Consider the following 11,344-nt stretch of genomic DNA (forward strand, 5'->3'; position numbering starts at 1 on the left):
CAGCCGAGCTCCGCCTCCGCCGCCCTTCCCCGAGTGGATCCGTAAAGACACGAACACCCCTCGGCTGCCATCGGGGCTGCCCGCTCACTGACGGAAAAACCCGAGCGGAGCCGAATCCCCCCTCCCCGTTCTCACTGGAGACCCCAGTGGGGAATGGGGGGGTCCGCGGAGGGGGTTCGGGAATTCCGGTGTTTTTCCCCGTTCTTTGGCTCCCCAAGGACCGCGTGCGATGCTGCGGGGAAGGGCGGCGTGGGGATGGAGGGGGGCTGCAGGGGGGGAGCATCCAGGGGCTCCCCCCACTCCCTTCTGGCCCCCCCCCCCTTAAAATCCTTTCTATAGAGGCCACGCTCTTTGGGGAGGGGGTGAGCAGAGACCGGACTCCAACTCATCGCTCATCCCCCTTCCCCACAGCCCCCCGGGGAGTGGCGGTTTTATTGGGGGGGGGGGGGGGCGGGCGGGGGGGATGGGAAAGGCGTGCGGCCCCTTTAAATTTACCCAGGAGCCCTTAAAGGAGCCCCAGGGGCCCCACGGCGGCTTCCCCACCCCGGTTGGCCCCTGCCCGCCGCCGCCGCTGCCGCCCCGGGCCCCGCCATGGACCCCCCGAGCCCCCACCCCGGCCCCGGCCCGGGCCCGCGCCCGGACCCCCCAGGTGAGATGGGGTGGGGGGGAGAGGGGGGTGCGGACCCCTTAAGGAGACCCCTTAATGCACAATGGGAGCGATGCTGGCCCTTTAAGACATGCCCCGGCCCTGGGGGTGTCTTCATCCCTTTGACAGCCCTTGTCATCATCTAGGATGCCCTGCCTCTTTAAGATGTCTTTAGAATACCCCTTTCACTTTAAGGTGCTACTTTAAATACCCCCATCCGATTTGAGATGCCCCAGTCTCCTTAGGATGCTCCTGCCCCTTTAAGATGCTTCTGTCATTTTAAGATGCTCCTCTCCCTTTAAGATGCCCCATCCAATTTGGGATACCCGTGTCCCTTTAAGATGCTCCTGTCCCTTTGAGGTACTGCTGTCCCTTTAAGGCATCCTCGCCTTTAACCATCCACATCCCTGCCGCCCTGCCCCTTTAAGGGCCCCGCCCTTGACAAGCCCCACCCCTTTTAAATCCCCCTTGACAAGCCCCGCCCCTTCACGTGCGCTGCCCCTTTAAGAGCCCCTCTTTCTCCTTCAAGACCCCACGAGACCCTTCCAGCCCCAGAGCCCCCCCAAATCCCCCCCAACACCCCCAAGGCTTTGCTGTCCTGGAAGACCCCAAAACCTCCCCCATCAGCATCCCCCCAAAACACCCCCAGGGACTCTCAGACGTTTCCTCCTCCCTGGGGATCCCCATCCATGACATCCACGAGTCCATGCAGCCCCCCAAAATCTCCTCCCCACCCCATCCATTGAGGCCCCACATCCCTTCCATCCCCACAGACACCCCCAAATCCCTCTCCCTCCTGCCCTGTGCAGCCTCCCCGCCAGCACCGGGCCCGCGGGGAGGCCGCCGGAGCTTGGATCACTGCGACGCCCGAGCCTCGCGCCCGGGTCGGAGCCGGATCCCGGGCCGGGATCACCGCCGGTACTACCACGAGCGGTGGCGTGCCGAGTACCTGATGGAGTTCAATGCGGCGCGGCACGGGATGCTCTGCCTCGTGTGCGGCAGCGCCCTCGCCACCCTCAAGCTCAGCACCATCAAACGCCACATCCGGCAGAAGCATCCCTATTCCGGAGCCTGGGGACCCCGCGAGAAGCAGCTCGTGCTCCGCTCCTGGGAGGCACATTTGGGGGTTCACCCCCATCCTGAGGGACCCCCCCGAGGCGCTGGGACAGGTAATGGGGGGCTGTGGCAGGAGCCTAAGATGTGGGGAGCGCTGATGGGGGACCCTGGAGCTGGGGCCCTATAAATGTGGCCACATCTCCTTTAGAAGTGTGGACCCCTAAGTGTGGTCATGGCTCCTTTAAATGGGGAGAACCCCAAAGTGGAGGCACAGCCCCTTTAAATGTGGGGACCCTACAGTGGAGCCGTGGCCCCTTTAAATAGGGGGAAACCCTAAAGTGGAGTCACACCCCCTTTAAATGGAAGGACCCCAAAGTGGAACCACACCCCTTTTAAATGGGGGGAACCCTAAAGTGGAGCCACGTTCCCTTTAAATGTGGCCACGCCCCCTCAAGCTGCTGCATGCCCTTTTTAGCAGAGGCCACGCCTCCCCATAGGTGGGGTCACACCCCCTTCCATCTGAGCCGCGCCCCCTTTAGTACAGACCCACTTACAGCTTGGCCACGCCCCCACCTCCTTTTACCCAGACCACGCCCCCTTTTAGTACGTCTTTAAGACAAGCCCCACCCCGGCACGAACCGGCCACGCCCACCCCGTCTTAGCTCCGCCCCCGGCCCGCCTGAACCCGCTCCAAGGGATGCGCTGGGTCCTAAACCCCCCACTCCGTGCCAACGGAGCCCCCAACGCGTCCCAGCCCGGTGCCCCCCGTCCAAACCACCACGTCCCGAAGGTGTCCCCAAAGCCGTCCACGTGTCCCCACGATGTCCCCATTGTGTCCCCAGCACCAGCCCCTATCCCCGCAGCCCCCCGCTCCCGCCCCAGCGCTTCCAAAGCCCCCGCCGGCGGTGCCCGGGTCCCCTCCGCGGGCACCGGGGACTCGCTCCGGGGGTGGCTCCGGGCCGAGCTGCTCCTGGACCTGGAGGCGGGGGGCAGGCGCCTGCGTTGCCTCCTGTGCGCCCGGGCCCTGCCCTCACTGCACCTCGGGGACATCCGGCGCCACGTCCTGGCCGCGCACCCCGGAGCCCTGCGGCAGCGCCGAGCGCCAGCGGGTCAGAGCGCGGGGAGGGCAAGGGGGACACTGGAGACCTTGGGGCTGATGGGGACACTGGGGATAAATGGGGACATCAGGGGCAATGGGGAATACAGGTGACTATGGGGACACTGTGGGTGTTGGGAACATGAGGGAAGTGGGGGCTGTGGGGATATGGGGGCACCAGGGGTAACTGGGGACAAGGGGGACACTAGGGACAATGGGGATAACATGGGGACATCAAGGGCAATGGGAATACAGGTGACTATGGGGACACTGGGGTTGTTGGGGACATGAGGGCAGTGGGAGCTGTGGGGATATGGGGACAATGGGGACACTCGGGAGCTATGGGGACATGAGAAGCAATAGGGTCACCGGTGGTAAATGGGGTGTGGGGGGGCCACAGGCGCTGTGTCCGCAGCACTGCAGCCCCCCAGCCCTGAGCAGGAGGAAGGAGCCACTGCTGAGGAAGAGGAAGGGGGTGCAAGGGGGGGCTGTGGCCACCGGGGCCCCCCCCTCTTGTCCCTGCACCCAGGGGCCACCCCGGCCTGCAGCACCTGAGAGCCCGGGGCAGGGACACTGGGGGGGGAGGTGGCACTGAGACCCCCCCACAAAGTGGCACCTATGGGGGTGTGTGTCCCCCCCAGTGTCACTGCCCCTCCCCTCCCCCAGCATCACTCTATTTATGTGTATGTGTTCCTTTTGTACATGCATCCCATAATAAACTCGTCCCCACACGGACTGACCTGTGGGTGGGGGGGAACATTTGGGCCCACACAGTGACAAGAGGGGGGCACAACCACCCATCGTGGTGCTTTATTGATGCCACGTCCCCACAGGCGGCTCTGGGGGAGGGTCCCAATTCCCTCCCCCCCCATAGATTTGGAGGTTTGGGGGGGAGGGGGGGGCGCAGTGCGATTTGGGGGCGGGGGAAGGGCTTTGCCCCCCTCCCTCCCCCGTTTACAGCAGTTACAGACATTTCACCTTAATCAACATTAAAAAAATAAGGGGGGGATGCGTTGGGGGGGGGGCGGTGGGGGTTGGAGTGTGGCCCCCCCTCAAATAGCCCCACAGAGAGGCCCCAAGTCCAAGGTTTGGGGGTGCTGGGGTGGGGGGACAAACGGACGCCACTGTGAGATACGGAGGGGTTGTACGAGCTTGGGGGGTGGGGGGGCAATGAGCTTGGGGGGGGCACCAACTGGGGGTACCCCAATATCTCCCCCCCGGGGGGATTTATTCCGGCTTTTTCTTGGCCAAGCCCGGGACTTTCGCCTGGATCCTATGGGAAAGGGGAAAGGAGAGAGGTGAGGTTGGGAGATAGTGGGGGCCATGGGGATAAAGGGCGGGGGGCACAGTTTGGGAGGGCCCCATCATCACGTACTTGGCCATGAGGTCCTTGCTACGGCTGCGAGCGATGGCCATGTATTGATCGATCTGCACCTTTGGGGAGGAAGAGGGGAGAGTTTGAGGGGGGAGCCCCCAGTTCTATTGTACCCCCCCCCTTATTTCGAGGTCCCCCTTCATTTTGGGGGCATCCCCTTTCTTTTTGAAGCCATTCCAGGTGTATTTTGGGGGGTTCCTTGGTCACTTTGGGGCTCACCTTGTACTTCTCATAGAGGGGTGGGAGGCTGAAGGCCAAGATATCAGCTGTGAGAGGAAAAGGGGGTTCAGTATCACCAAGGGGGAAGGAACCCCCCATAATGTTATTATTGCCCTCCTACATTACACACTTGGGGGAGTCTTTTTGAGGGGGAAGTGGGGGCAGAGCCCGGTTCTTACCGAGGATGAGGAGGGTGATGCCATTGAAGACAGCTCCAACGTAGGTCAGCAGCCACATGCACACAGCCAGCTGGGGGGGAAGGAGGGATTTTGGGGTTCCAGGGGGGGTAAATGAGGGATCTGGGGGGTCCCGGGGTGGTAAAGGAGAGATTTGGGAATCCCAGGGGAGTAAAGGAGGGATTTGGGGGGTAAAGGAGTGTAGGGGGGTCCCTAGGGGTAAAGGAAGGATTTGGGGTTCCTGGGGGGGGGGGGAAGGAAGGATTTGGGGGGTACTGGGGGTTAAAGGAGGGTGGGGGGGTCCCGGAGGGTAAAGGAGGGATTTGGGGGTCCCAGAGGGGGCTATTACCTTGAGGGAATCTACCAGGTCCTCCACCAGGAAGAGGCGCAGCAGCAGGCGCAGGGCCCGGTTCAGTGGGGGGGTGGCGGCGGCCACCACGGCGCGGAACGTCTCCTGGGACACGGTGATGTCCTTCTCCAGGTATGTGCTGCAAGGGGAGGGGAGAGTTAGGGGAGGGGGGGACCCCAACTGCACCCCCTGCACCCCCAATCCCCCTGTACCCCCAAAATCACCCTTTAACCCCCCTTGAATGCCCCTTTGCACCCCAGAACCCCCCTCCACACCCTAACCCCCCCCTTTGCACCCCTAAATCACCCTTTAACCCCCCTTGAATGTCCCTTTGCACCCCAGAACCCCCCTCCACATCCTAACCCCCCCTTTACACCCCAACATCACCCTTTAACCCCCCTTGAATGCCCCTTTGCACCCCAGAACCCCCCTCCACACCCTACCCCCCCTTTACACCCCAAAATCACCCTTTAACCCTTGAATGCCCCTTTGCACCCCAGAACCCCCCTCCACACCCTAACCCCCCCTTTGCACCCCAAAATCACCCTTTAACCCCCCCTGAATCCCCCTTTGCATCCACCTCCCTCCACACCCTACCCCCCCCCTTTGCACCCCAAAATCACCTTCTAACCCCCCATGAATCCTCCTACACCCCAACACCCCCTCCACTCCCTAAGAGCCCCCTTTGCACCCCAACCCCCCATTGCACCCCAAAAGTGGAAGGCCTTGGGGACCAGCTCTGAGATGCCCCCCCTTCGCACCCCAATGACCCCCCAGCTCCCCCCTTCGTACCCCCCAAACCCTTCACCCACCCCAGAGGGGCGCCCCAGCACCTTATGGGTGCCTCGAGGGTAAATGGGGGGGTCCCCATCGCTGACACCCCCCCCCCCAAAAAAAACCAACCGGAAGTGCTTCTCACCGGAAGGGGTGCCCCTCCTCGGCTCGGTGCAGGGCCTGCAGCAGCCCGCGCGCCGCGCGCGCGCTCACGGTGACGCAGAGGAGCGCGAGCGCCACGTGCGCGCACACGCTGACGGCGCTGAGCGCGGCGAGGGAGAGCAGCGGCGCGAGGCTGGCGCCGAGCACGAGCGCGGAGCGGCGCGGGTCCCGCCACAGCAACAGCTCCCGCGCTGCGGGGAAGGGGGAGGGGACACGGGACATGGAGCGGGAAACAGCGACCCACAGCGACCCCCCCCTTTGTACCTCATTAACACAGGCACTAATTAACTGCCCCCCCCCCCGACAGGCATTAATTACCCCCCCCATTACAGGCCTTAAGTAACCCTCACTATTACAGGCATTAATGACCCCCCCATTACAGGCATTAATTAACACCCCCCCATTAGAGGCATTAACAACACACCCCCCCCCCATTACAGGCATTAATACCCCCCCCATTACAGGCATTAATTAACACCCCCCCCATTACAGGCATTAATTAACACCCCCCCATTACAGGCATTAATACCCCCCCCCAGGCATTAATTAACAACCCCCAATACAGGCATTAATAACCCCCCCTCTACAGGCATTAATTACCCACCCCCATTATAGGTATTAAATACCCCCCCCCCAATCACAGGCACTAATTAATGCCCCCCAATCTAGCGGCGGGTTGGACCCTAAAATCCCCCTTTTTCAACCCAAAACGCGAGGCAGACACAGGCGCCCTCCCACCCCCCTTAAGAGGCAGCACTATGGGGCTGGAGCCCCCCTTCCCCCCGCGCTGCTTTGGGGGTGACTCGGCGCTGTTTTGGGTCTAAAAGGGTTGGTTTGGGGGCCGGAGGCTGTGCTTTACCTGCCAGGCTGGGCTGGAGGAGCAGCGGCCGCCCCGCGGCGGGGCGGGGCTCAGCCACATTCCCGCTGGGATCGGGGGGCACCCGAGGGGGCTCCCCCAGCTCCTGCAGCGCCCTCAGGGTGAGGCGCTCCTCCTCCCAGTCCCGGGCCGCGGGAACGGGGTTGGGAACGGGGCTGGCTCCGGGTGGGATCGGGATCGGCGCTTCCTCCATCGGCGCCTCCTCGATGACGGTGTCGTCCGAGTCGCCCGAGCTGTCGGCTTCGGCGGGGCCGGGATTCCCGGCGCTATTCCCGTTCCCCCCATTCCTCTCCACTAAATCCCAGCTGAGCAGCTCGCTGGTGAAGCTGTGCATCTCCCGCACGCACTTGGACACCTCCTCCAAGGCCGCGGCCGTGCCGGATGCTTGTCGGGATAATCCAGTGGGAAGCTTGGCTGGAAGGCCGGGAATGCCGTTCCCTGTGCGGGCTTTCACCGGGAAGTCGCAGACTCGATCCTCCGGGATCTGGCTCAGCACTTCCCGTTCCGCCATCGGGATGCTCCCGGGGCCGTATTCCCGGTCGAAGGCGGCGCGATCCGGCACCACCTCAAAGGGCGATTCCGGGGAATCCAGTTCCTTCGGAGCGGGAATCCCGTTGGATGAGGGGGGGCAGGTTGGGACAAAGGCTCCTCCTCGCCCCCCGCAGCCGCTGGGGCCGGAGAGAGGGGGGGGGAAACGTCAGACGGAGGGTGGGAATTCCGGGAATGGGGGTCCCGCATGCACCCCATGGGGGGGTCCCCCCCGTCCATCGGTGCAGCCATGCGGGGGGGGGGCAGCAGGTCCTGCGCCGGCACAAAGAGGGGGCCCTTCCCACCCCAAAACCGGCCTTGAAGATGGGGGAGGCTCGATTTGGGGCTAAAAACACCCAAATTGGGGCTGCAGGGATGGGGAGGGGGGACCCCAGTATGGGCGCAGCCACCCCCAACCACTGCTATTGGGGCAGGATGGGAGGGCTTGGGTGCTCCAGGGTTGGTTTTAGGGTCTCCAAGGCAGGTTTTGGGGTCCTCCAAGGTTGGTTTTGAGGTCTCCAAGATGGGCAGGAGGGGTTTTGGGTCCTCCAGGGTTTGAAGGGAAGGTTTTGGGTTGATCCAAGGCAGGCTCTGGGGTGCTCCAGGGTGGGTTTTGGGGGGCTCAAAGGCAGGGAGAAGGATTTGGGGTCCTCTAAGGTTGGTTTTGGGGTCTTGAAGGTGGGGTTTGGGTGGATCCAAGGTGGGTTTTGGGGTCTCCAAGGTAGGGCTTGGGCTCCTCCAAGATGGGGAGGAGGAATTTTGGGTCCTCCAAGGTTGGTTTTGGGGTCCTCCAGGGTTGGAAGGAGGGTTTTGATTGATCCAAGGCTGGTTCTGGGGTCCTCCAAGGTGGGGAGGAAGGTTTGGGGTGTTCCAAGCCAGGTTTTCAGGTCCTCCAAGATGGGTTTTGGGATCTCCAAGGTGGGTTTTAGGGTGCTCCAAGGTTGGAAGGAGGGGTTTGGGTTGATCCAAGGTTGGTTTTGGGCTCCAAGGTTAGGAGAAGGGATTTGGTGCACTCCAAGGCGGACTTTGGGGTGCTCTAAAGATGGTTTTGGGGTCCTCCAAGGTTGGGAGGTGGCTTTGGGGTGTCCAAGATGGGTTTTGGGATGCTTCAAGGTTGGGAGGTTGGTTCTGGGGTGCTCCAGGGTTTGAAGGAGGGTTTTAGGTTGATCCATGGTTGGTTTTGGGGTCCTCCAAGGTGGGGAGAAGGGATTGGGGTCTCCAGGGTAGGTTTTGGGTTGATCCAGGGCTGGTTTTGGAGTCTCCAAAGCGGGTTTTGGGTTGATCCAAGGCGGGTTTTGGGATGTCCATTCCCATGTCCCCCCAGTCCCATGCACAGGGTGGGCAGGGGTCGCGGCGCAGGTGCCTCCAATGGGGTTTGAGGCCAAACCATGGAGAAACGGTCAAATCCTCCTGGGGGGACCCTGGGGTGGGGGGGTGGGGGGGTTGCAAAGCACCAGCAGCAGCCAGGGGATAAGAGGGGGGGAAGCTGCGGGGCAGGAGGGGAGGGAAGTTGTGGGGCAGCACCCCCAAGAAGCAGAAGATACAGCGTTAAGCAGCAAGCAAAGAAGAGAAATGTCCCTTTTTTGGGGGGGGAGGGGGGGCTTCCCCCACCAGAAACATTTGGGGGGGGGTCTCAGGACCCTTCCTTGCCCCCCCAAAATGAGCCCCAAGCAAAGCCCCCTCAAACAGGGGCAGATTTTAGCCCCCACCCACACCCCCAAGCTGTGTCACTGGGAACCCCAAACCAGGGGAGTTTGGTTTAAAGGTTCAGGCTTTGCCCCCCCCCCCCCCCGACATTTCCCATCTTGGGGGGCAGGAGGGGTCCAGAGGGGGGCACTTGCCTGGTGCGGTTGCAAAGAGAGAAACGGGCTGAGAGGAGGAGGAGGAAGCAGAGGGGGGATCTGCAAGAGAACACAGAGGTGAGAGCCCTGCGGGGGTCCCCCCAAACCCGACCCCCCAGAACCCTCCCAACCTCCTCCCCCACCTAAGGCTTCATTGCGGCGCAGCTCCACCTCCATGTCTCCACTGTCTCTATAAGGTATCTATGGGGTTTTGGCGTGAAAGCCCCCCCAAAATGGGTCCAGCGTTGCCTCTTCACTCCCAAAATGGGCAGATTAAGTGGAAGGGGGGGGGGCTTGAGAACCCCTAAACCCCCTGCTTGGAGTCTCAGTTCCCTTTTCCATCGGTTTATCCCACATTAAGGCGGTGCCGGTGGTTTCATGCTTGTCCCCATGCAATGGGAGGCTCCTGGGGGGGTTCGGGGAGGGGGGGGAAATCCAGGTTTTCCCCCTTTTTGAGATGCCATCGTGTCTCTTCCATCAATGGAGCCCCATCTCTGACCAAACCTGGGGGAGGGTTCCCCCTTTTTGCAGCAGGGATCCGGAGCATAAACAGCATCAGGGCATCCCAAACCCCCACTTCCCCCCCCTGCTTTCGGCGCTGAATCCCCCCCAGGCGATATCTGGGGTGAAACCCCAAAGTTTGGGGTATCCAGAGGGGAAAAAGGGGGGGGGGAAATGACAGGAACTGGGGCGCAACGGCGGCAACTGGGGACCCCGGGAGAGGGCTCAAGGGGGGGGGCAAAGGGACTCCCCTCCCCCCCCACGGGGCAGACGGACGGAGCAGCCCAAGACACCTCAAAACCTGCAGCAACGGCCCCACTTCACCCCGATCCTGAGCGATGAGGGGGGGGATATGCCAATGCCCCCCATGGCTGACACATATGGGCCTCTGCCCCCTATGGCTGACACATATGGGCCTCTGCCCCCTATGGCTACCATGAAAAGACCTCTTGCCCCCTATATCTACCCCCAAAAGGCCTCTTCCCCCTATATCTGCCTTCTCAAAGCTCCATCTCCCCACATCTGCAGCCCTAAAGACCATTTCATCTCATATCTGCCCCCACAGCGGCCTCTTTCCCCTGTATTGGTCCCCCAAAGGCCTCTGCTCCCCACATCTGCACCCCTACAGCCCCCTATCTGGTATATCTACCCCTTCTAAGGCCTCTTTCGCTAATATCTACTCCTATATAGGCCTCATTCTCTCATATCTGCTCTCTCATAGGCCTCCTTCCCCTGTATCTGGCCCTCCAAAGGCCTCTCCTCCCCGTATCTGCCCCCAAGCCTCTTCCCCTCATATCTGCCCCCATATAGACCTTTTTCCCCTATATCTACCCCCCCAAAGGCCTGATTACCCCGTATCTGGCCCTCCAGAGGCCTCTTTCCCCTATACCTGCCCCCATATAAACCTGATTCCCCTACACCTGCTCCCATATAGGCCTTTTTCACCTATACCTACCCCTATTTAGACCTCTTTCCCTATACCTTCCCCCATATAGGCCTCTTTCACCTATGTCTACCCCTATATAGGTCTCTTTCCCCTCCAGCTGCACCATATAGGCCTCTGCTCCCCATATCTACCCCCCATAACCCTCCATCTACTGCACCTACCCTCATACACGCCCCTTGCCCCAATATCTTTCTCCCCAACGCCTCTTCCCCCTCAGAGCTCCCCTCATCCCCCTCCTCCGCCCCATCTACCCCCCCCCCGCACCGCCCCGGCAGTTCCCTCACGCCCACAGCTCCCGCAAGCCGCGCTGAGCCCTTACCGGCGCACGACAGGGCTCCGGCGGTGCCGCAGCCGCCGCGATGGGGCTGCGGGAGGCCGGGCTCGGAGGACGAGGACACGAGCGGGGACTGCGGGCCGGGCTCGGCCATGGCGGCGCTGCGGAGCCGCGCCTCAGCGCCTCCGTCCCTCACCGACTGCCGGCGGCACCGCGCATGCGCCTCCCCCCCACCCTGAGCATGCGCACGTCGCCTCCCGCCCGCCGCAGCCCCCGCGCTTCTACGCATGCGGCCGGCAAGGCGTCGCCATGGCAACCACGCTGCCGGCGCGCGGGGCATGATGGGAGCTGTAGTCCTGCGCTGCGCGCGGTGTCTATAGGGGGCTGCGACCTATAGGGACAAAGAGGGTATGAGGGGGTCCCATAGACTACCCTATAGCGCCATAGGGTGCCTTCTAGAGGGGGGTAGGGTGACGGCATGGGTGAGGCTTAGAGGCTGCTGTGAGTCAGATGATGTCCCTTAC

General features: G+C 62.3%; 2 protein-coding genes across 2 annotated transcripts; one reads left to right on the top strand and one right to left on the bottom strand.

Moving 5' to 3' along the window:
- The first annotated feature begins 455 nt into the window (after window positions 1-455).
- On the top strand, window positions 456-3,353 carry ZFTA (zinc finger translocation associated). The gene is made up of 4 exons (XM_061443189.1): window positions 456-649; window positions 1,456-1,815; window positions 2,566-2,811; window positions 3,214-3,353. Exons 1-4 carry the CDS (start codon window positions 592-594, stop codon window positions 3,351-3,353), a joined length of 804 nt encoding a protein of 267 aa, XP_061299173.1. The 5' UTR covers window positions 456-591.
- Window positions 3,354-3,719: 366 nt separating this feature from the next.
- RTN3 (reticulon 3) lies at window positions 3,720-7,565 on the bottom strand. The gene is made up of 7 exons (XM_061443186.1): window positions 6,713-7,565; window positions 5,837-6,044; window positions 4,918-5,056; window positions 4,572-4,641; window positions 4,393-4,439; window positions 4,174-4,232; window positions 3,720-4,071 (listed from the first exon to the last, which is right to left on the bottom strand). Exons 1-7 carry the CDS (start codon window positions 7,239-7,241, stop codon window positions 4,026-4,028), a joined length of 1,098 nt encoding a protein of 365 aa, XP_061299170.1. The 5' UTR covers window positions 7,242-7,565; the 3' UTR covers window positions 3,720-4,025.
- Between the last annotated feature and the right edge of the window lie 3,779 nt (window positions 7,566-11,344).

The sequence above is a fragment of the Pezoporus flaviventris genome, unplaced genomic scaffold (genome assembly GCF_033815535.1).
Source record: "Pezoporus flaviventris isolate CSIRO_AGI_PZ_B2104156 unplaced genomic scaffold, CSIRO_AGI_Pfla_v1 ptg000317l, whole genome shotgun sequence".
In the NCBI taxonomy this organism is placed as follows: domain Eukaryota; kingdom Metazoa; phylum Chordata; class Aves; order Psittaciformes; family Psittacidae; genus Pezoporus; species Pezoporus flaviventris.